The sequence below is a fragment of the Pteropus alecto genome, unplaced genomic scaffold (genome assembly GCF_000325575.1).
Source record: "Pteropus alecto unplaced genomic scaffold, ASM32557v1 scaffold359, whole genome shotgun sequence".
NCBI classification, from domain to species: domain Eukaryota; kingdom Metazoa; phylum Chordata; class Mammalia; order Chiroptera; family Pteropodidae; genus Pteropus; species Pteropus alecto.
The window spans coordinates 2,375,289-2,399,919 of record NW_006443119.1 but is presented as its reverse complement, the minus strand read 5'-3'; the positions used below and the strand labels follow the sequence as shown (position 1 = coordinate 2,399,919).

The 24,631-nt window shown below is 47.3% G+C and overlaps 2 protein-coding genes across 7 annotated transcripts in view; both read right to left on the bottom strand.

Moving 5' to 3' along the window:
* The window catches only part of GOLT1A (golgi transport 1A), a 13,320-nt gene extending 3,672 nt beyond the window's left edge, over window positions 1–9,648 (bottom strand). The window contains exons 1-2 of the mRNA XM_006922871.1: window positions 9,624–9,648; window positions 262–353 (exon numbers count right to left, since the gene is read on the bottom strand). Of these exons, the coding sequence (XP_006922933.1) occupies window positions 262–353; window positions 9,624–9,648 (117 nt within the window). The remainder of the gene's footprint in view (window positions 1–261; window positions 354–9,623) is intronic.
* Window positions 9,649–18,173: 8,525 nt separating this feature from the next.
* Window positions 18,174–24,631, bottom strand: part of PLEKHA6 (pleckstrin homology domain containing A6) — a 135,072-nt gene continuing 128,614 nt past the window's right edge. For 5 of the 6 annotated variants that reach the window (XM_015597825.2, XM_025040527.1, XM_025040526.1 and 2 more), the window contains 4 exons: window positions 24,473–24,606; window positions 23,821–23,966; window positions 19,453–19,576; window positions 18,174–18,779 (listed from right to left, as the gene is read on the bottom strand). In XM_015597825.2, coding sequence (XP_015453311.1) covers window positions 19,461–19,576; window positions 23,821–23,966; window positions 24,473–24,606 — 396 coding nt within the window. In that variant the 3' untranslated portion in view covers window positions 18,174–18,779; window positions 19,453–19,460. The remainder of the gene's footprint in view (window positions 18,780–19,452; window positions 19,577–23,820; window positions 23,967–24,472; window positions 24,607–24,631) is intronic. The other variant, XM_025040525.1, reaches the window with a different exon arrangement.

Below are 24,631 nucleotides of genomic sequence, written 5' to 3'. Positions count from 1 at the left end.
TGGTTCGTATGACGTCGCTATCCCTAACTGGAGCGATTCCAATGGATGGACAGTGTCTGCTTCCACTTGGCATCCCCAGGGCCTCCCCCAGGTCCTCAGATTCTCTACCCAGTGGGCCTCACCGTCCATTCCCAGCTACCCTCACTCGCCCGAGCTTGATGGCACCTGACCCCTGGATGGGCATGATTTGAAGGATCTTGGGGCTGACCCCCGCAAGGGGCCAGGTAGGTTGGGAGCGGTCCGCACGGCAGGGGCACTCACATTTCCGAAGGCCAGGAGCACGGAATCAAAGTATAGGAGTACTCCAAGGAAGATGAAGAAGATGCCGAAGCCGGTGGTGCCCACACCAAGCTCTGCAATGGGTGAGGAGGTTGTGGTGGGATAGACTCTAGAGTGCAGGTGGGGATGCTAGAACTTTCCCCCAAAGCCACTGGACAGGTACCCTCTGGGGGTGGGGGATGGAGAGGCAAGATTCCATTTTCATCCAGGAATCTCAGCTCCTGTGCATTTGGGGAATGATGAGACAGGAAGGGAAGAATGTGCACAAATCTACATCTAGCACCTGGAAACTGCTAGTCAGTTCTTCACATCACGGCATTCGGTCCCCACAACAACCCTACGAGGTAGCTAGTGCTACCTCACCACTTCCAGCTTCCCCTCAGCTTCAAAGGCTGCATCATCTAGATCATTATCAGGATTGAGCCCCTAGCTGAACACAACCATCTGCCCACAGTGATCCTATCCTCTTGCAGTTGGGAGCCGCTGATGCCCAACCCACACTCAGGTAGAAGGGGACCACTGACAGCACATGGCTACCAGCCCCAAAAGGTCTTGAAACCACCCAGCTGTCCTGCGTATTTCTCAAGAGGCTAGCCCTCCCGAACAACTCTTAACACTGTCTCCTTCCTCTCCTAAACTTTCCCTGTCCCAAGCTTTCCAGTGTTGACCTCTCATACTTGATTGGAAAAATAGAAGTCGTCAATCAGGACGCTCATCTTTCCACATGGAGTCTACACCTGAGCTGACACCCGCTCCCTTCTCCTCCCTCCCTCCTGCAGCAGCTGCCATGGGTGCTCACCGCACACCCCTGAGCGTCCTAATTTCAGCCACAGTGGCCAGGCAGTTCTGCCAAAGGTTGGACCCACACTAACAGTGCCCCAGCCTCAGTCTGTAGTGTCTTTTCTTTTGGCTTTGTGTCTTGGGGCATTCTCTGAATTGCAGGAATTTGCTCAGAGCCAGTGAGCACAGTGCAAAAGTACAGAATATTAAAGCTCCCTTGTTGGGTCAAGGGCTACATTTTTGACATTTTGATACATATTTCAGATTGCACAAATATGAAATGTGATAAATATTTTATATTTAAGAAGAGTTGTAACAATAACAGGACACGAAGTTCTTTTTTTCTTAAACTCTCTCTGTCACACGGAATTGTCAACTTTTCTTTGCCACTGATAGTCAACAAATGACAATTCATTGTATTGCTTCATTTTAAATTGAACTAAATTGAAGTTTTATTTTAAATTGTGATAAAATACACATAAAATTTATCATCTTAACAATTCTGAAGTACACAGTTTAGTGGTATTAAGTACATTGACATTGTCGTGTTACTGTCACCACCAACCAGAACTCTCTTCAACTTGCAAAATCGAAGCCCTGTACCCATTAAACACTAACTCCTCATCCCTCCCTTCCTGCAGCCCTGGTACCCACCATTGTACTTTCTGTTTCTATGACTCTAGGTACCTTATATAAGTGGAATCATGCAATATTTGTCATTTTGTTACTCACTTAACACAATGTCCTCAAGGTCCATCCATGTAGTAGTATGTACCAGTCAGAATTTCCTTCCTTTTTAAGGCTGAATGATATTCCATTGTATGTATATACTACATTTTGTTTATTCATCTGTGGATGGACACTTGGGTTGCTTCTACCTTTTGGCTATTGTGAATACACTTCTATGAATATGGGTGAACAAATATCTCTTCGAGACTTTGCTTTTACTTCTTTTGGATTTATACCCAGAAGTGGAATTGCTGGATCATATTTAATTTTTGAGGAACCACAATACTGTTTTCCATAGCAGTCACACCATTTTACATTCCCACCAGCAATGTACGAAGGTTCCAGTTTCTCCACATCTTTGCCAACACTTGCTCTTTTGTTTTGTTTTGTTTTTTATAGCATCCATTCTAATGGATGTAAAGTGGTATCTCATTGTGATTTTGATATGCATTTTCTTAATGATTAGTGATATTGAGCATCTTTTCATGTGCTTGTTAGCCATATGTATATCTTCTTTGAAGGAGTGTCCATTCAAGTCCTTTGCCCATTTTTTTAAACAGGTTTTTTGTTGTTGTTGCTTATTGAGTTGTAGGAGTTCTTTATATTTTCTAGATACCAACTTCTTATCAGATATATGACTTGCAAATATTTTCTCCCATTTCATAGATTGCCTTTTTACTCTGCTGGTTATGTGCTTTGATGCACAGAAGTTCTTAATTTTGATATAGTCCAATTTATCTATTTTTTCTTTAGATGCCTGTATTTTGCTATCATATCCAAGAAGTCATTGTCATATCCCATGTCATGAAGCTTTTCTCCTGTGTTTTCATCTGAGAGTTATATAACTTACTTTGAGCTAAAATTAACTTTGAGTTAATTTTTACATATGGTGTAAGATAAGGATCCGACTTCATTCTTTTGCCTGTGGATATTCAGTTTTCCCAATATATTTATTGAAAGGGCTGTCATTTTTCCACTGAATGGTCTTCTTGAAAATCATTTGGCCATATAGGCCAGGGTTTATTCCTGGGCTTCCTATTATACTCCATTGGTCTATATGCCTGTCTTTATGTGAATCCCATACTGTTTTGATTACTGTAGCTTTGTAATAAGTTTTGAAGTTAGAAAGTATGAAACCTCCAATTTTTTTTTTTATTTCCAGGATTTCTTTGATTATTAGAGATCCCTTGAGATTCTAAATGAATTTTAGGATGGATTTTTTTTATTCTGCCAAAAAAAAAAATCATTGTGATTTTGAAAGAGATTGCATTGAATCTATGGATTGCTTTGGGTAGTATTGACACCTTAACAATATTAAATCTTTTAAGCCATGAACACAGGATGTCTTTCTATTTATATGTATCTTTTAAAATTTCTTTCAGCAACATTATTAGTTTTCAGTGTGTAGACATACCTCATTTCAATGTGCTTCACAGATGTTATGTTTTTCACAAATTGAACATAAAACCTTCCACCAGCAAAAAGATTACAGTTTGCTTTATTGCAGGGGTCTGAAACCAAACCTGCATTTTTTTCAAGCTATGCCTGTACATGTCTTTTGCCTTCTTGGTTAAGTTTATTCCTGAGTATTTTACTCTTTTTGATGCTATTATAAATGGAATTGTGTTGTGTCTATTTTAAAAATTACTGATGAGGTTGTACAACTTCAAGTTTATTTGTACATACAGTTTTGCAATGTACTTTATTTACTTAATGTAGCTAGAATGCCTTATTATTTTTTTTTATTGTAAATGGTATGGTGGATAGGGATATGGCATGAATATTTCTTAAAGATAAAGCAAAAAGTATCTTTTAAGCTACAACTTGCGTAACTTCATTTAAAATGGCTTAATTTTTAAAATTTGAAGTTGGTTTGATTTTTAAAAGACGAGTAATTTTAATTAATAATTAATTATGTCACAAGTAATTTTTAAAGAGAAAAATTTTACTGAATTTGTTAACTAACATCTTAGAATTGGCCCTCACGAGCTCTATAAAATTAGTGCTACTGCCATGCTTTTACAGATAGTTGTAAAATGTTGTCTAGCTATTAAGAGGCAGAACTGTAAAAACAAAACAAAATGAAGACAAAATTATTGTGATTAGACTTACTGAGTTATATTTACAAGTGCAAGAAAATGAAACGCATTTTGAACCATCTTCTGGGTAGCTAATCTTTCATAATCTGTTACCACACAGAGTTTTAGAGGATTAGGACCAGTTCCAGAACAGAAGTAAGGCCAAAGGGCATTTTAAAAAGAATCGTTCAAAATATAGAGATTAGATTTATCATTCAAATTATAGACTGAAACCTCACTCAATTTATAGTCCAGAAAAATGCTAGTCTTACTGGGTCTCTCTTTCAGCAGAGCGAGGTTCTGTTAGGACCCATTGGAACATCATTTCTGTCAACATGTGGCCCAACCTCCCAGAATCCATTTTGTACTGAGGGCTGACTCCCCTGATTCCAATCCACCTCTGTGATCCATTGGGGCTTGTTTCCTATTTACGCCTCCTAGCAAGGCCTGAATTCAATCTCTTAGAGCCTATGCCCTGCAGCACCGCCCCCTTGGGTCATTACGAAGTTCGCATTCTGTCCTTTCAAACTGTGTTATTTCTCTACCCTCAGAGAAACTATGTTGAGGATCTAGAAGTACATCTACTTTGTCATGGTGATTTTAGATAGGCTGGGCTATTGTGGAGGAAGACCACAACCATATTCTTTCATCTGCATGACAAAGATATTTCAAGATTTTATGCCTGTTGTAAAAATATCTGGTCTTAGCTCGGACCTGCCATAAAAACATGTCATTGATTCCAGTTCTGACTATTCACTCTCTTCCTCTAACTCCTTTAGTAGTTGATTTTGTGTGGAAACACAATGTGAACATTTTATTGGATTTTCATTTGTTTTGTTAAAATATTCATATGTCCATCCTGTAAACACTTAAGAACGGTCTCTCTTGAATTCACACTTTGTATCTTTTCTCCTAACTTTCCTGCAACAGTGATTTGCCAGTTATTACTTTTCCAACTTGTTCCACACTCTTCTTCAAGGGCTAGTACTATTCCAGAATTTTCCTGTAATGGGCACAGTCTTCTTTATGGGCCATGCTTAGTGTTACTAGTGTTCAGTGGAAAAAATCTAGGGTGGACACAAAACCTCACCGGAAAGGATCAGAAGCTGTTTCTCACACACGAGCCTCAGATCTTCCTAGGTCTCCCACTTGCAGAGTAGCTCAGCGATTTCAGTCATGGGGTTGCTCCCGAAGTCCTTCTCAGAAGGCAGGGGTGGTGGGGCATGTCACCAGGAGTGACAGAAGTGCCCACAGCCCACGGTCCCCAGGATCCAGACATAGGGGCACCGCGGCCCCTGCTGGAGATGGGCCAGGGATGTCATAGACTCCAGCTGAGATCTCGGGGGGCGGGGGGGGTGGCTCTGGTCACTCTTCAGGGAGGCCCGGATCTCCAGGGCACCACTTAGTGAGAAGCTAAGACTTCTCCAGACCTCAGAAACAGACCAGGTTTAGGGCTCCCTGGTACGGCAGGCTTTAGTCCCCCATTCTGCAGCTCCAGAGCAGCTGCCAAGAAGAGCCCACAGCCAGGCTACCCTGACTCCCACTCTGTAGCTCGCATTAACTGAAGTCAGGTTCAATATCTTTCTTGCTCCAGAAAGGAAAGCAGTATCTCTTGGAGCAAGTGAACGGGTACTTTTGGCCCGAGGCTGTGTAGAGAGCCTTGGAATACCATTCATTCATCTCAGTCTCTCTCTCTCTCTCTCTCTCTCTCTCTCTCTCTCTCTCTCTCTCTCTCTCTCAAATGAATAGAAAAGTCACAAGTACAGTACAAAGAATTTTTTTCCTGAGCCATTTCAGAGTAGTTGCCATGGGCTACCTCAGCCCTCCTGAATACTTTAGTGTGGTTTTCCTTTATTCTCCTATGTAGCCAGGATACAAGCATCGAAGTCAGAAAATTAACTCTGATACACTACTACCATCTAAAGTTAGACCTCATTTAAGTTTCATCAGTTGTCCCAGTAATTTAATTTGTAGCAAAAGCATCCAGTCGAGAATCACGTGTAGCATCTGGTGTCTATGTCTCTTTAGTCTCTGGTGTCTAGAACAGTTCTTCAGTCTTTCCTTGACCTAATCTTGACACTTTTGAAGATTTGGGCCAGTTATTTTGTAGCTGTCCCTCTACTTAGGCTTGTCTGATAATTTGCTCATGACTAGATACTGGTTATGCAGAAATACGAGCAAGATTTGATGCTGTGTTCTTCTCATTGCATCGATTAAGCCACATGTGATTTTAATTTGGCCCATTACTGATGATGTTTCTTTGACCACTTGATTAAGGTGGTGGCTGCCAGCCTCCTCCAGTATAAAGTTCCTTTCCACCCCCTGCGCTGACACTGCCAGGATACTCTCCTCGCCCTGCGTTGGCACCAGGCCAACCCCAGAGTAAACCCCCTTCCACCTGGCTAGGGCTCTGACACCTGCTTTGGGCACCCCACCCCCACCCACTTTCTACCTAATGGCTTTAGGACTGGATTGCTCAGGAAGAGGAAGGAGGAAAATGGGGAGAGAAAGAGCCTTCTTTTACTTTTCAAAATTAACAGTAGTGATTAATAGAACCACCACTAACACGAATGAGCACACAGTGCCAGGCACAGTCTATGCACTGTTAAGTCTTATTAACTCATTGCATTTTCACAACTGCCTGTGAGGTAGGTATGCTGTTAGCCCCATTTCACAAACAGAACTGAAACACTGAGCGATCAAGTCACTTGCCTGGGTCACACAGTCAGCAGCTGGCAGAACCAGGGTTTGATTCTGGTCGTCTGGCTCTGGAAAAAATGCCTTTAACCAACCCAGTCCAGTCTACTTTCCGCCCCACGCTCCTCCGCAGAAGTTGTTCTTGCTTTGGCCATCTGTGACGTCCATGTTCCCACATCCAATGGACAGGTGTCAGCCCTCATCTGTTAGCAGGTGGCCGCTCCCTGCTTGAAATATCTTGTCTCTTGGATTCCATGACAGCATGTTGATTTTCTTCCTGCTGTTCTGATTATCCTTCCCCCGTCTCCTTTGCCAGCTCCTCTTGGGATTTGAATTGTTCAAGACTTTGGTCCAAGTTCACTTCTCATCCTATTTTCACACGTATTTCCATGTCCTTAAATATCACTTCTGTGTGGACGATGTTGATATTTATCTTTAATATATGAAATTTATTATTATTTATATACCCCAGGCTTCTCTTTGAGCTTCTAAAACTCATATCCAACTGCCTGCTTAGCGTATCTGCCTGGTTTTCTCTCATCGAGGCATCTTAAATTCAGCAGGTCCAAACTGCCTTATTGATATTCTTTTCTTAAACTTGTACCTCTCTTGGTTTTCCCCAAATGAATAAAAATGTCACCACCTGCCCGGCAGCTTGTAGCAAAAGTCCAGGAGCCGTCACTGAGTCTCCTCACCGCTCCCTTGGTGAAGCCACAGCTAAGTTTTATTGCTTCCTCTTCCCATGTATCATGAAAGCTGCCCGTTTTTCTCCACTCTTACCCCTTAATTCCAAGTCACCTTCGTCTTTGTTCTGGAACCCTCTAACCTTCTCCTGTTAGTCTCCGCTTCACTCCTGCCACCCTCTTCTCCCTTCTTCACACAGCAGGCAGGCATCTTGGAAAACATACGATCCAACCATATTCATGCACAGCACAGAATCCTTCATGGCTTCCCACTGGGCTTAGATGAAACAGCGTCCTCCCTTCCATTCCTCTGCTCACGGGCCCTGTATAAGGGGGCCTAGGCCTGCTGGTCCAACTTCATCTCCTGCCATTGTCCCGCTTACCTGCCACACTCAAACTACATCCTTGTTTCCGTAATGCACCTTTCTGCCTCAGGGCCTTTGACTGGGCAGTTCCCTCCCACTCATTATCTGCCTAAAGCATATTCATCTTTCAGGTCTTAACCCAATGTCAGTTCTTCAGGAAACCTGGTTCACTCTCCATTCCTTGACTCAAATCTGGTTCCTTCATTTCTTTCTTTCTCTAACAGGATTTAGCACATTCTTCATAAGACTTAGCACATTTTAGTTTAATAAAATGTTGGCTCGCCACTGGGCTCAGGCACTACTTCTCTATATTTTTAAGAATATTAAGGTAAGGTCAGTTGTTCTCATCTCGGGGAATGAGTTGGGGGGTGGGAGGGACGAGGTGATTTTGATCCTCAGGATACATTTGTTAATGTCTGAAGACTGTCACAGTTGAGTGTGGAAGTGTGCTACTGGTTTCTAGTGTGTAGAGGCCGGAGATGCTACTAAAATCCTATAATGCACAGGACATACCCCACAACAAAGAATTACGCTGCCCCCAAATGTCAGCAGTAGGGAGGCTGAGAAACTGTGCCCCAGGTGATCTCACAGACTCTCATGGTTTTAAATATCATCTATATGCTGGCAACTCCAAATTTCTCCCTCCGTCCCAGACTCACTTGCCTGACCACCTACTTGACATCCTATCTGGATGTCTATTAACATTGCAAACTCAACATGTGTGTAACTCGGCTCCTGCCTCCCCCTACTCAACCCTTCTAATTGCTCAGACTAAAAATATTGGAATCATTCTTGACTTCATTCTCTCACACTGCACATCGAATCCATCAGTAAATCCTTTCAGCAAATTTCTCAAAACGGATCCAGCATTGACCACTTCCCACCAGTTCACTGCTACCATGCTGGTCTCCTCCACCATCTGTCACCTCAGAACTAGTCTCCCTATTGCTGACCTTACCCCACTACAATCCATTCTCGACCCAACATCCAGAGTGATCTTTTAAAAATATAAATAGGCTGTATCACTTCTTTGCACAAAAACCCGCCAGTGGTTTCCCATCTTATGGAGATAAAACCAGAGTTCTTATACAGTCTGGTCTCTCAGCAGCCTCCATGACTAAACTCCTCCTACATTCCCCTCTGCCCACGTCCCTCCATCAAAACCAGCCTCCTCATTCTTCAGACACAGCAAGTAGGCCAATGCCTCAAGGCCTCTGCACTGGCTCTCTTCTCTTCCTAGAACATTTTTCCCCTCCAGATAGCGGCATGGCTTTTTCCTTCCACTTCCTGTGGGTCTCTGTATAAAAGGCCCCTTCTCAGTGAAGCTTTTTTCTGACAGCTCTGTACAAAATGGTAACCCCTCCTGCCTCATACTCCCTAGCATCCTTCCCTGTTTTATTTTTGTCCAAAGGATGTATCACCACCTGACATACTACATACTGACTTCTTTATCTGTTAATCCCCCACTCTAGATGGTAGACTAGGTATATGTCTGTGTTATTCACTGTTGTATACTCTATGCCTAACACAGTGCTTGGCACACAGAGGAGACAAATTTGTTCACTGAATGGGAAGTGGAGTGGAGTTTAGTTTCTGTCAAGAAGGGACCCAGGGCCATAGGAGACCCTGAAAATTTGTGAGGGAAAGATGTCTGAATGGGCAGCAGCCTCCTGGGTCCATGTTTGCAGCTTTCCAGGTCTAAGAACCCTGAATGGGAAAGGCACCAGCTTGAGTGGTAAATTTGCCAGTTCCCCCGGGCACCAGCCTTGGGTTACCCAGGGGCCCTGAACAACCCGAATCCCTTACTCCCGGAAGGCAGAAAAGCCACACCCAGCTGTCGCCCTGCTGCGTGGAGGATGCCAACACAGCAGCTCCAGGCCATTGGCTCCAGAGGTCACCTCACAGTTCCCCAGAAAGTGATCTCAGCTGGGGAGGGCATCATCTTGTCCCTCACCTAGCCTGGACACCCCATTCCAGCCTAGCCCCTCTGCAGCAGGGCCCGTTGCACTCACTCTGCCATTCAGTGATGGAGATCATGCTGCAGGCTGCCTGGGGTATCTTCCGGGGTTGAAGCTGGCCAGGCGTGAGTTGTAAAGAAGACTGAGCTTGTATATGCTCAGGGGAAGCTGACCCTTGGTAAGTTGTGAAATGAACCTCTTATAAATCATTAACTTTCCCCACACTTTCTCACACACACACACACACACGCAAACACACACACGCACACACACACACACGCACACACAGAGCTGCTTAAAGTCACAGGTTCCCTTCTGTTTTTTTTCCCAGAAGGCACTGCCCCTCCACACATTGGCCACCCAGAGGCGTTGCCCACCTGACCCCTCTATACCCCACCCCAAGCCCTGAGGTTGAGTTCAGCTGCTTCTTTCTCATCCGCAAAATTTGGACTAAATATTAAAGAACTGGGACCTAGAGGTACCTAGGTTCTTTGCTGGGTTTAATGGAGGGTGAGGGAAGAGTTGGGATCTGTTTCTTTGGAAAAGTACAAAATTCATCTTGTAAGTAGTTCGCTTGTTTTGTGCTATAACCCTAGGGGGCGACAAACAACTGAGTGAAACCTGTTGCTCCTAGTCTCAGGGGAGAGCCAGATTGGGTTAAATCCAGGGCAAAAGCCCCCTAGGGGAGTTAGACACAAAAGTCATCGACCTCTTTTTCCCCACCGGGGGCCAGCTTTGGACCGTCAGGTTGAGCTATGGAAGATGAAAGTGAATTTGGACTTGGGGTAGGGCTGGACTATAGAGGAAGCCTGGTTCTAGTCTGCTCACCAGCTGTGTAGACTCGGATGCATCCTTTCTTTCCTCTGTGGGCCCGAAGAGTGTAAGATCATTCCTAACATCCTTTATCCCATTGTAGGGCAGTGGTTCTCAACCCCATTAGAGCCAGGATCCCCTTTGTAATGTCCCCTCTATCCTGAAATGAAGTTTATAGATGATATGACCAATCTACATACATCATTTTTAAAAACGCAAATAAAGCTAATCATAAAAAAAGAAGAGGAAAGAATAATTTATAATAAAACACAATGTCTCTCAATATATAAATGCTCAGGCAAGACCAGAAAACATAAATGAAATAGGCAGATTGCTTGCACCCACTTAAATTCGAAATTTAAGAGAAATAGAAGACTAGAGACATTATGCAATCTAAAAAAAAAAAGTAGTAGGGAGTAAATACTAGAATAAAGATTAATGTTAGGTAAGTAATAACAGACAAGATATACTTGCATATAAAAAGAGAAAGAGGGAAATAACCTTAATTGAAGTAGGAATAACACAGCAAGGCAAATTAGAGATGGCAAAGTGGAGAAAATGAGGAAGCACGATGTGAACGCAAGGAACTGGGTCTTCTGCGCGCATTGCTGATGTAGCTCCCGTGTCATGGAGTGGGCGGTGGGCGTATCACAGACACATAGGTCTCTGTCTTGAAACGCTATCGCGTGTTGGGGTGTGATTTAGTCCATAGGATCTTAAAAGGCTTTGGAGATCAAGTATTCCCCATAGGCAATGGGCAATAGAGGATGGATTGGAAAGAGAAATGGTGATATAAGTGGTTTAGAGCAATTTCATGTGAACCCCTGGGACAATGTCAGAGAAAGATACAGGCAATTCCCCAAAACATTTCCACGTGTAATCATTACAACATAGGTGTTCAACCTTGGGCTGCAAAAACTTTAAAAATATAAAAAATGGCAATAATGTAAAATTATTTCTAAAAATATTTATTAAGGAAATCCAATGAGATTCCTTGTATTTCTTCTTTTCTTCATACTGGTTGGTTGTCTCAGATTTCCTGTGTTAAATATTTACGGTCACTCTCTTTGCTTATTCAGTAAGACCCTACTACACCAGAACTGTTTTCAACCAAATATACAGGGCTGAAAGGTTATAATAGACAGTGCATGGAGTAGATTATTCAATAATTCGAGACAATGTCTTTATTCCATTTAAGTTTCTTCTCTATAATAACCATCTTCTAACTTGCTGAGTTATTCATGAAACATAAAAAAAAAAACACAAAAAACTTAGAAGCTTTTAAAAAGACTTAGAAGCTCATAAAAACTTTTTAGTACTATTGTGAATTGCAGTAGGACCGACTTATACTGGTTGGTAGTGGGTGTAGTTCACTTGCACATTTTAAAGTTGTGCATAATAGAGGACAAATATTTACCGTGGAAATCTGCCCTGTGCACTGCAGCCACTAAATGCCATTAAGAGTTTTGCCCCCTTAAGCTCCTCGGAAAATTTCCAAAGTTCCCCCTAGGGGGCGATATCACCCCCACTGAAACCACTGGTTAATTAAGAGGTTGGGCTCTCAAGTCGGAGCACCCTGGGCTTCATCAGAGCTCCGTGAGACTGTAGACATTTTACTTATACTTTCTGTGCCTCAGTTTCCTGGATAATAATTACCTTTGACATAGAGATATAACAAGAATTAGTGAGTAAATACATACGAAGTTACCTGGCACATAGTAAATACTTAATGAGCCATTATCATTACTCTTCTCATATAGTTATACTAATTACTATTGTTATATTACTATTATTAGTATACTATTAAATACTATTATGAAAGACTTCTGCTCTCATCTCTAAACTGCTCCTACAGGTGTATAAAATAGCAGCTTAGAATACCTTTCCCTCCCGCCACGGAGCCTGCCTGTGAGCTCAGAACTGAACTTTCCTGAAACTGGGCCCTCCTGGCCATATTCTCTGATGGCAGCACTGGGCCCAGAGAGGTTGTCCACAGCCCCCGCCCTCCTGGAGAGAGCCCGTTCACAGGGGTAACCCCTGGGAGAAGGACATAGGCCCTAGAAGGCTGGGCTGATTCTCAGCCTATGGTAGCCCAAGCCTGGCCACCATGGGGAAGGCCTGGCACTTCTCCCTGGGGCTGGAGGAGTAGAAGTAGACAGGGAAAGGACACCTCAGAGGGCTGAACGGCAGGGGCCCTGGCTTTCGGCAAAGAGGGTGACTTAGGAAACATCCTCCTTCTTCCCTCATCAGGCCCCTGAAGGCGGCTGACGGGCCTACACAGCGTTGCCACCACCTCCTCACGTTTGTAAGCGAATTTGAGTTTTCAAAGTGTTTTTCTTCCATTTTCTCATTTGAATTTCTTGAGAGTGTCGTAAGATGGTATTAATGTCTCCATTTCACAGATGAAGAAACTGAGACTCAAGGATTTTAGGGACTTGTGCCAATCTTCATGCAGCTAGCAAGGAGCAGAGCCAAGAGTTGAGCATGACATCACCTTCTCTCTCATCAGTCTCAGCAATGTGTGTGTGTGGGGGGGGTCAATTCTGCACTGGAGGCTCAGGGATGAGGGGTGCACTATGACCCCAGTTCCCTGGGAGCAGCAGGGTCCGAAGCCTGGCTGCCTTCCTGACATCGATATGCCTCTCTTTAAGAATAAATAAATGACCACGCAGTTACAGAGCACCACTCCTAAAAAAGCATTGTTAGTATGCTGTTTCATTTACATTTCCTGAGTGCCCCTTTTACAGCCCTAGCCTGGCTCAATCGATAAATCTGTAGATCGGCGGGCTGCTCTGGGCCAGGAGGTGGAGCAGCCGGAGACCTGTGGACACCATCCCTGGAGAGGAGCCTGCCCTTGTTAGTGGGTACAGCGACGCCCAGTGGTGCTCTGTGCTCTCGTGTCCAACCTTTTCTCCAAGCCAGGAGCTCTGGCCTAGACGGGGCTGCAGATAGGGACACAGCCCCAGCCCCAGCCCCAGCCCCAGAATTTGATGAGTTCTCCAATGCACCTCCCCAGCCCAAAAGGCCTGTTTTGAGCCTGCCTATGGCCGCAACTGTCCCTGATTCACAAAGTACATCAGGGTTTATAGCTCTCCCAGGGGTGTTACAAAATCCAAAAAGTACTTTATTTGTACTCACTCTACCAGCCCTTTAGGGATAAGGACAGGTATCCAGGATTCAAAATCAGCCATTATAACTAGACCAAGGCGAAATCGGGAATTAGAGGAAGCTTGCCTTCCTATCTCCTCTTAATTTTTTTCTCTTCCTTGAACCACTAATGGCTCCATCTCTCCCCAGACATCCTGCAGAAGTCTAGATGGGGGATGCCTTGACCCTGGGTTCACTTTCTCTCTCACTCCCCATCCCATGGAATTTATAGAGCTTCTTTACTCTTACTCTTCACAGAAAGATTTCAAATTGAGCTGCCCTGATAAAGTCTTTCGCATTGAGCCTCAATAACTGATAATCACTAAGTAGCCGCCCAAAGCATTGAGGCTGAATGAAAAGAATTTGGGTGGCCTTTCTGATAACCCCCCTCCCCAATCATATACCTTCTTGCACTCTAAAGCAGAAATGGCATTATGTAGTAATCAAGAAAGGCTGAGAGTTATTTTTTTTCTCTTGCAGTCCTATCCTCAGTCTCATAGAGACCAAATCCAGGGGAAGGCTCCAGGGCCTGAAGCATCTGATACTTGTATTATAAAGGATCTTGGGACAAGCTTTGATCTGGGGTCACCTGGGCCAAAAAGATGACCCTGGTGTTGACAGCACACTGTCACCCCCTGATTCATGGGGAGGAGGCACTCTGAGAACTCTGGGGTTGCTGCCTGGGAGGAGGCTGAGATGTGCAGCCTGAGGCAGGGGGTTGTGGGTGGTGGTGGCGCATATGCTTTAAACCCATCTCTGCTCTTACTCAGGCCCCAGAACTCCCATAAATTGCCATGAACCCCAATGCCAGCCATAGGCGGACATGGACACAGAATGCAAGAGACACACCACTTATACAAACCATTCATTTTATTTCCTGTATTGGGTTTATACAAACTTGCAAGATACAAATGCAGAGCTCACAGGGGTTCTTCAGTACCTATATCTAAAAAGAATGCTGCTGGGAGGGGGACCCAAACTCTCGTCTATCAGTCAGGATGCCCCCTTCCCCAGGGAGAGGACTCATTGGTTAGAAAGATGCTGAGGGGCTGCTACTGCTGTTTGGTCCCCTGACGGAGATGCTCCTTGTTTGTCTAACCTTAACTCTTCTAAGGTCACTTTTATTCTAAGTAAAGACACTGAAATCATACATTTCCTTGTATGGTTTATTGTCTAATACTAGCAAATCAGATTGGCCCCAATATGTGCATAAATAGATATATGTATATATATGTATATTTCATATTTTCCTTAGTTTTAAGAGCTTTCAGGTTGGGGGGGTGCCTAAAAGGGAAAAGAATTTGTTTCCTCTTGCTATAGTCAGCCCTGTCCCAAGAACATGCCTCTCGCCAAGGCAGGAGAGCAAATGTGCACAGCTTGCAACCTCAGAAAATCTTTAAAGTGACAATAGCAATATTTGATTGCAGCCTCTTGGTTATTGATCAGGGAGGTAATGTGCTAATGGGAAGGCTCTAGATTAGTAACCAGGGCTATCCCCAGGTGGGGTACTCAGCCCTGAGCCTCCGTCTGGGCCCCAGTCATTTATAGCAAGATGCTCTAGGCTGGGAATAGGGGCCAGTAAGTGTCAAAGTTGGGAAGTCAGGCTTCCAATGATGGCCAGGAGTTCTGTGCTCAATTCCAAAACCCAAGATTCCAGATCTGAACAAAAGATTTTCATCCTGCCCAAATCTGTGCAAGGCAAGAGCCCCTCGCCCACTTCAACAGTTGATAAGCAGTTTGGAAGGTTGAGCTGTCTTAGTCTGGCACCCCCGTGGCAGTGGTTGGAGGAATTCCTTGGGGCTGTTGGAGGCAAGGCTGAGATGCTACATTGTCCGGGGAACCCTCCTCAGCCCAGAAGCTGACTTCACAGTCTGGATGCCAGACCAAGGTACCGGGGCCCTTAACAACGGCTCCCAGAGGAAAGGTCACAGAGGAAAACAGATGCCATAGACGTGACTCGGACCAGAAAGGAGTCGAGTGAAAAGGAGTGTAAGAAGTCCAAGGAACTGGAACACATCTGCATCGCAGGACCAGGGACCCCAAACCATTTCCTTTGGCCTTTGCACTGTATCCTGGCTCCATCGAGGACCAGACTGACATTCTTGGTGCTGTTTGGCACAGGCTGCCATTAAACTCTCTGCCCTTTGATGAAAGCAGGTGGTCCAGGAGCATTTCTGGGCTGGAGAGGTAGGGGTGGGGGGCGGGGTGCTGCATGGGTGTACTTTGGGCACACACTGTAAACATTTCCTTCCAGAGGATTCACATCCGATAACCCTAGAGGGTCATCAAGAATTGACAGTGACAATGTAATCAAATCCTTAGACGAGGGTTTCCAAGGGAACGTCCTGCCCTGGCAAGATGCTCTCTGAGCTCTGGGACCAATCCTCTGCAGACCATGGAGTGGGAGGAGGGAGGGTGCTGGCGAAGGAGGAAAGGTGGAGGGTCGGACCTCGGGGCAGCCACCCCAGCCTCATATCGCTCTCCAATTCCATTCAGACATTGCACACTTTGAAAATAGATTTGCTTTTATAACAAAAGCGTAAAATATACCTGTCTTAAAATAAGTCTTTCTCTCCCCTTCTTTGGATCAAAGGCATAGGGTACGGCCGCAACGTGCTCGGAATGGTGTGGAAAGCAGAGGAGAGAAAGTGGGCCTGGGCAGGAGTTCTAGGAAAGGACCAGACATCCAAACATATATATTACATATATATCTATAATATGTATAATCTTCATAAAACATATATTAAGGCATGTAAAGCAACATAAAGGGCCAGCTTTATGAAATAAGAGGTGAGGGACAGGTGACAGAGGTGCAGACACTAATCCTTGGTACTTCACATGTATTTCGAAAAATATCACTTAAAAAAAAGGATAGACAAAGGGAGGGGAAGGCATAAAAGGCCCTAAAAAATCTGTGTCTTGTGGATGGAGAAAGGTGTGGGGAAAGAGACAACCCTACCTGCCAGTCTGTGGAGGAGAAAGGACAGTTTTGGGTACTTGAGCTTTGCTAAAGATGGGAGATGTAGCCAAGGGTCATGTTCAAAAAAACTGCTAGAAGTGAAGACAAGTGGAATCCCCCCAGTCTGTGACCCCTCATAAGCAGGAGAATATCCTAAGCACGTGGAATCGTGCCTGGTACATCGAAGATGCTCGATAGATATTTGATAAATTAACTGTCATCTTTACTTGCATATCAGTCAGTGACTATCCCAGCCATGAAGGAGTGAAGAATTGCTGGAAGATAAAAGAGTTGATCTTGGGACCGCTGGAGGTCAGGCTGGAGTCTTGGGGGCAACTCTGGCAAAGAGAAGGCCTAGGGGCCGAGGCTCGCAGAGGTGCTCTCTCCCCTCCCTCCTCTCTACAGTCCCTCCTTCCCCTACATGCATCTAGAGGTGGGCGGAGCTGAGGAAGAAAGAGTTTGCTTCTGCCTCTCCCACACTGGCCTCCCCGGGTAGATGGATCACAAGGGCCGAGCTAGGAGTCCATAAGCCTCAGCTAGTCCTCCTCTGGGATGCCTGGGATGTGGGGCAGGGTCCTAGAATCTGGCCTCCCAGGTTAAGGCTGCAGTCCCTCTCCCTGGGCACAGTCTCGGCTGGCCCACAGCACATTCCAGGGAAAAGGGGGAAAGCAAAGTATCTTGAAAATAGTTAGGAAAGGCCCCAAGGCTGACCACACCGTGTGTAAAACAGGTTCTTCTCTCTGCCCTCAAGCCCATAGGAGAGGCAGACACTAGGCTCAGACCTACGAAGGGCCATCAGTCTCCTACACTGTCCTACCCAAGCCTCTCACTCCCCACCCACATCCCCTGGCCAGCACTCAGCTGAAAGCCACGGTATGCTCACTGGTGGGTCCTCCTGGGGCCATCGCATCAGCCCACTGATCCTGGGGACGAGGTGGGAGGGGCAGAGCAGAGGGTCGGGCACTGTACCTGGCACCAAGAAGCTATGGCTCCACCTTGGGAAACCAATCCTCTCCTATCCTCCTTTCCTTTTCTGCCGTCTTACTTGCAAACGAATCCTGCTGCTTCTTTCCCTCCCACTTTCCTTGGATCTCTCCCTCTCCCCTATCCCTTCTCTACCTCCTCTCAGACGCTGCACAGACCTGCCGCCCTCTATTCACAGCCAGCACCGTCCCCTCTGGGAGCCAGGGAGCCTCTCCCCATCTCTCATCAGCTTCTTTGGCTCAAGCAGGGTGGTCAGTCTCCACTGGACCCCAAAGGGGCACCCATGTACAGAGATGTGTCAAAGCCCTGGGTAAGGCTGGGGCGGTAGGGTAGGGTTGATAGGGGGAGGGGACGATGGCAGGTGCTGTCCATGTGTCAAGGAGGGCTGGAAGAGGCAGGCTGCCCATCTTCTCGTCACCTCTAGTTCTACCCTAAGGTCGCCCAGGGCATCTTTCCCACCACGATGTCTTCTCCATCAGGGAATGTTCCAGAAGGGCCATCACAGGGTCAGCTAGGCTCCCTGTGCCTTGGGCATCAGACAGGGTACTCCTCGCCCCTCCATCTCAGGCCCTGGCCTAGGACCGCCACCTGGGTAGTGAGGGCGCCAGGGCCCAGTGTGATGGGTATCCATGCTCCTCTCAGCAGCAACCCCTGGCCCCCCACCCGGCTCCCCGCAGCAGCACCGTCCCCTCTGGGAGCCAGGGAGCCTCTCCCCATCTCTCATCAGCTTCTTTGGCTCAAGCAGGGTGGTCAGTCTCCACTGGACCCCAAAGGGGCAGCCATGTACAGAGATGTGTCAAAGCCCTGGGTAAAGCTGGGGCGGTAGGGTAGGGTTGATAGGGGGAGGGGACGATGGCAGGGGCTGTCCATGTGTCAAGGAGGGCTGGAAGAGGCAGGCTGCCCATCTTCTCGTCACCTCTAGTTCTACCCTAAGGTCGCCCAGGGCATCTTTCCCACCACGATGTCTTCTCCATCAGGGAATGTTCCAGAAGGGCCATCACAGGCCCAGCCAGGGTCAGCTAGGCTCCCTGTGACTTGGGCATCAGACAGGGTACTCCTCGCCCCTCCATCTCAGGCCCTGGCCTAGGACCGCCACCTGGGTAGTGAGGGCTGCAGGGCCCAGTGTGATGGGTATCCATGCTCCTCTCAGCAGCAACCCCTGGCCCCCAACCTGGCTCCCTGCAGCTTTCCCATGGGAGCGCAGGGGCTGGGGCCAGAGTGGGGGCCGGGACCTCAGTCGAGCAGAGGAGGGCTTCAGAAGGTAGCTCTGTGGAGCTTCACAGCATTGGCCTCAGCCAGGGCTTGCACTAAAGAAAAGAGAAATCAGGTGAGAAAGGTGCCACCCAGAGAAGCAGACTCTAGACCGTCTCTCCCAGGAGCGAGAAGTCTCTTCTTATAAAAACCTGGAAACCCGCCCCACTCCCTCAACCCTGAGAGAGGGGAACAAATCAATAAAAGTCAAAGTGCTTCTCCACTTGCCTGATATTGAGCAGCTGTGTGCTAGGGGTAAGGAAGGTACACAGCCTTTGGCTATAGATTCCGATGTTATTTTAATTTACAATAAGATCTGGGAGTGATCTGGGAGAAGTAGCTTCTGGGGGCTCCTGAGGCAGGACTGATGAGTATCTCAACAGATGGAAGGCTTTTTGGCCGACAGGAGGGACAGGAGAGGGGTGTCAGGGAAGTTCCTTCCTGACAGTGGGCAAGGGAGGCCTCAGCTCTGTTCCCTGTCTGCTTCTGGAGAAGCAAAGCCCATTGGCATTGCAGTGTCCAAGAAGCGCCTGGCCAGCCAGCCCTCGTCCAGCACTGCACAGGGATGCTGGGGGCTCAAGCAGAGGGATGGCGGGGAAAGAGCAGCTCGTGGCACTGGGGGTGAGGGGTGAAGCAATGCCAGAATGAGAGGGTGCACATGGCTCAATGGGGGTGAGGGCAGCGGTCCCAGTCCCTGGGGTGGATGAAATACAGTATAAAAGTGCTTACGTCAGAGCTCAGACCCGCATGGTATGGCTGCTGTCGGCGCCCCGTGGGGATTCAGACGAGAGGGGGTTGGCTGGTGGAGTCGGGGAAGCAGGGGAGGTGGGAGGGCTTGGGGTGGCACATTGCACTGGAAACAGAAATGAACAGGGAAGTGAACCGGGGTGGGTGAGGAGTGAGCAGGTGAGGCCCTGCTCCGGGTGGGCAGGGAGCAGGGCAGGCGGCAAGCAGAGAGGAGAGCTGGGCCTGGGGACTTGTTCAAGCTGAGGCAGAGCCGGCCTGGTTCTGGGGTGCCGTGGAGGAGAGCATGGGGCCCCAGAGAAGACCTGGCCAAATCAGGCTCTGCCGAGAACCAGCGTGACTGCGGGCGAGGCCGGCCTCTCTGGGCAACGGGAGGGTCGCACACCTCTCCACTTCGGTGCGGACAGAATGGGGACGGCACCTTATCTACGGTGATGTTGCTATGATAATGATTAATAGTGCAGTAAAATCACACCAACCCAAGGCATGAAGGCCCCCGTTTATGACCAGCTTGAAGTAAAGTGATCACTATGAAAACGGAGGCTTCTGACAGGCTGAAAGCGAGTTCTGTTAACTTAGGCTCAAAGGTTCAGAAACGTGTGCCCCACTGTCACTCAAGACCTCTCGCATTAATCCAGTAAAGGCAAACTTCCATCCACCCCTGAACAAACTTTAAAGTGGAGACTTTGAATTGATGAGATTTTACTCTATTATCATTATCATTCCATGCTGTGAACAATGAGACGAGCGCGGTGTTAGGCACCAGCTCTACGCGGTCTCCAGGCCCTCGTGACCCTCAGCGCAGCTACGAGGCAGGAGGGGGAGGGGAGAGGATCCTCCTCACTGGGGCTCGGGGACGAACCAGACCTCAGCCAGGGTCACACTGTGTTTCCTCCAAGAGAGGAATCCTGGCATTGAACTTCCTGCTCCCTTGCTCCCCGCCCTGCCTGGGGCCTCGTCACCTTCCCTGCCCTGTGCGGCACCCATCGCATATGGACACACACCCATAGGAAGACACGGGGCTCGCTCGCAAGCAGGAAGCTGTGTCTGCCACACACAACACTGACACGGTGCATGGGATCCGGCAACACCGCCTCTTTACACTCACTGCACACAACTCACACACATGTGTGTTTGTGCACTTCCACATGGCCCAGCACACCTAACTTCACATACAAATACGTTCACAAACGCTTTCCAAACAACATTTGTGTGTTCGTATGTATCACGATGGCTGGTTATCTGGTCATCTCCGCCTCTAAAACAATCAAAAACCCAAAAGCTAAGCAAGGATTGTCTCAAGGAAGCCAAAGAGATGTCACGAGGGACATGTAATGAAGCTCTTAAAATTTACTCATAGAGATCTTTGGAGTCCAGTTACTCTTATTTATACACAATTCTGATAGGTGCGACTGCCTGGGTTTCTAACTCATGGGAGATTAGAAACAGGAAAATTAAAAGAGAGATAAAAGTTGAGAGGCCCATTGACATCTATAAGAAGGCACAACTAAAGAGAGGAAATCTTTTGTAAAAAAGTAGACATAACAACTTTAGAAGTGTTAACAGTTTGAGAACATTTCTATAGCTATAAACAGATCCGTATCCTTATAGCCCCTGTGGGCATCCCTTCCACAGAGGTCAGCAAAACAAGGGTATTTACAGTGATACGAAAGGAGAAAGAACAAGAAGATTCATTATGTTAACTATAACCTTTTAAAGAAGGGAGAGAAATATTATATTAGGACTACATCCATTGAAATAATTAAAATTCACATATGCAGCAGGTACATACTGGACAGATGTGGTATTATAATGTGTGCCCACAGTACTACCACATCTGCATGCACAAATAATGGGTCACCCATACTCACATTCATGAGACTGTGCTCTTCCCAGAACCGCACACACAGGTAGATGTTCACAAGTACGGCAATACATACATTGTGCGCCAAACACAAATAAGTTTTTAGCATCCCATACGGCAAAAAATGCCAACCACACACGAACACACGCATTCATAAACACTACCTCCACCCTGTATTGTACCCCCATATAAACATACACTCCAACAGCTTATCAAGTACCACCTGTACTCATAAATAATGGGTCTCCACGCAACACTCATAGACATTTTGCATGCGTGTGCACACACACTCCTATATTGACTCAAACATTCCCTCCCTCCCATATCACACACTTGAATACATACAAATACATGTGTATTCACAAACATTACCGATATAGACACTGCATGTGACCTCATGCCACACATACGAATCTAAAATTGCTACATCTGCATACACGGGGCAGGCTGACAAACGCTGCGACTCCCATCACTGCTCATACCACACACTCACACTCAGGCACTAACTCTACATCCTGTGTCCGCTGCACTGTCCTCTTGGCCCGTGTCCAGTATCCCCATACACACAGGTCCCAGCATGGACCTAAACCCACGCCTCATGTGCCCAGTCTTTGCTGTGCCTGGCAGAGCTGCAGCTCTGGGAATCTGGGCCATATGCCAGGGGTGGTGGGAACAGTGGGCTAAGTCTGGCCCTGCCACAGCCATTTTTCAAATAGTTGGGGTTTTGGCAAAAGCCAGATGACTGTATGCTTTCAGTGCACAGACCCTGAAATGTAAGCCGGTACGTACGGAGCAGGAATCTGATAGGCCAGGTGGGTTTTGTTTTCACGGAACCTTTGGCTGGGCAGCTATGGTACAGAGAGCCAGGGGCTGGGGCAGGGGCAGAGGGAAGCAGTAAAAACAGTATTGTATGCTCTAACCCTTGAAACAGGAAGTTGCTTTTTGCCCAGAGCATAAGGAATTTGATCTTTGGAAGGTTCAATTCATTTTACCGCTAAACTACAGGGAGGTTTGACAGAGGCCTCCCTGCAGCCCAACTGATTCTGCTGCCTTTTGGTTGCAGCATGGGGCTCTCTGAAGCCCATCCCTTCTCCTGCCTCAAATCCAGCCCACTGACAGCCTCTCTCTGAAATACCTCCAGGGCCTTTCCCTGGCCACCCTTCTAAGGTTCATCATACACTAACTGCCAGTAGGCTCTTCCTCAAGGCTTGCTTAAATCCATTTCATTGTAGCCTAAACCCCCCTGGTTTCTGAAAATATTCATATTTAAAATAGCTGGAAAAAACACAAATGGTTCTTATTTCTACTTCGGCTATTGCTGTTTCAACTACTACTACCACCATCACCAACACCACCTACTACAGCTGGCGGGCATTCATCAAGCACCTACTGCGTGCCTGGCGCTGTGCTAGGTGCTTAGCACACATGGTTTGTTTCTCACACCATCAGACAGGTATTTTGATTTGAATTTTCCAAATTTTTCAGATGAGAAACTGGAGTCTCAGAGAGTCATAACTCGAACCCTCTTAATCACCACCAGGAAACACCATCCCTTCCGCTGAGCTATGAGCCACAATCTTTATTTGCTTGTTGCCTGACTCTTGCCCAGGCTGTTATAACCATGGCTGGCACACCTGCTTCTGCCTCTCGACTGAAGTCATCACAAACCTGGCATCCCAGAACCTGCTGGGACATCCGTCTTGACTGCCCTCCAAAGCCTTCGCTCTCTTTCTCCCTCTCTGTCCTAACCATCTTGTCTCGAGGGGGAGGAAATATTCCGTCTCCCAGGCTTAACCACCGTCTTTCCTCTGCCTTTCATGCTCCTGTTCATACAGAATCTCTTTCATTCTTCCCATCCTCATTCATTTCATTCTTGCCAATTATACTCTCATCGATTCCGGGCGATGTCCTAAGCCCCCGTTGACTTTAACCTCACAGTGTACCAGTGTGTTCTCAGTTCCTCAGACTCATCTTTTCTTAGCAAAAAGTGGGTTGGGGTCAGTAGCCAAAGTGATCATTGTATCGCTCTCAGCTCCTTCATTACCTGCACCATCTTCTCTTGCGCTGCCTATCCGCGTGCAGCAAGAAGGGGAAGCGAAAGCGCGCCCTGGAATACCTGGCCCCCACTCCACAACTGGTAAATCCTTTTATCATTTCCAACCAAGTCACTTATCACCTTTTCTCTGTACTTTTCCCAACCTGCCCGGGTAGAATGGCTCCCTGTGCTCTCTGCATGGCCTCGGCCATTCCTCCATGTAGCGGAGAATAGGGTCATGATGGCTCTGACTCCCTACATGTCAGCAGCTCTGGGCCTGTGCACCCACCGAGTCTAGCACAATACCTGGTGCTCAGCAAATGCTCATCCTGACCTCGAGGGACATCTCCCTGGCCTTGTTCCTCTCTATCCCTGGCCCCTCGCAGCGCCGTGCCTCCTCCCCTACACATGGTCAGCTGGTCTCCCTGGCAGAGCGAGGCCCAGCCCCTCTCACCAGACAGCATGCGGCCCCTGCGGGAGGCCTCGGTCGCCAGGGCACAGGAGATTTCAATCCGCTTCTCCTGCTCCTGCAGCTGGCTCTCTGAGTCCTGGGGCACGTCCACAAGGTCCCCCTCGCCGACAGGCACCACGTTCTGCATACTGAAGAGGCACAGACAGACATGGTGGGGGGACAGGATGGTCCAACTGGCTTGGGGGGGATGGACTGAGGTTGGCAGGGGGGCCAAGGGGCTGTGTATGTGCAGGCTCTGGTCTCCAGCAAGGCTGTCCCCAAAGGTGAGAGGGACCTGGCAAAACACATGTTGGGACCCCTACCCACACATTTTAAAATGAATTAGAAGGTTCAAGTAAACATTTAGGGCAGCCTTGAAGGGGAAAAGAAGTCACCAGGGGGCAACCTGGTGATGAGAGCACGTGCATGAGCTTGGCAGATCTTTTGCACGGCCAACGGCAGCTTCATTGTCCTGGCTGCAGGGCTGGGCCCAGTCCGCTGCCCTGAGCCACTGCCTCTATTTGCTCCTCGCTGGAGAGGCTCAGGGTCCCCAACGACATGTGTTGAGATGCTGGAGTCAGTAGCACTAGTGCCCCAGGTGTCCTAGGTGCCAGGTGGGCAGAAGAAGTGGAGGTTCACTTGGCCTAACTGTTACCTGGACTTGGCAATGAGCGTCTTGATCCTCTCCACCTTCTTCTGCTTCTCCTTCAACTCCTCGGGGCTCAGGGGAGTGTCAGGCTCCAGGTCAATGTACCGTTCGGGGATGAGGACTTTGTCTGGGGTAGAGAGCTGTGGAGGGACCCAGGTCACTGCC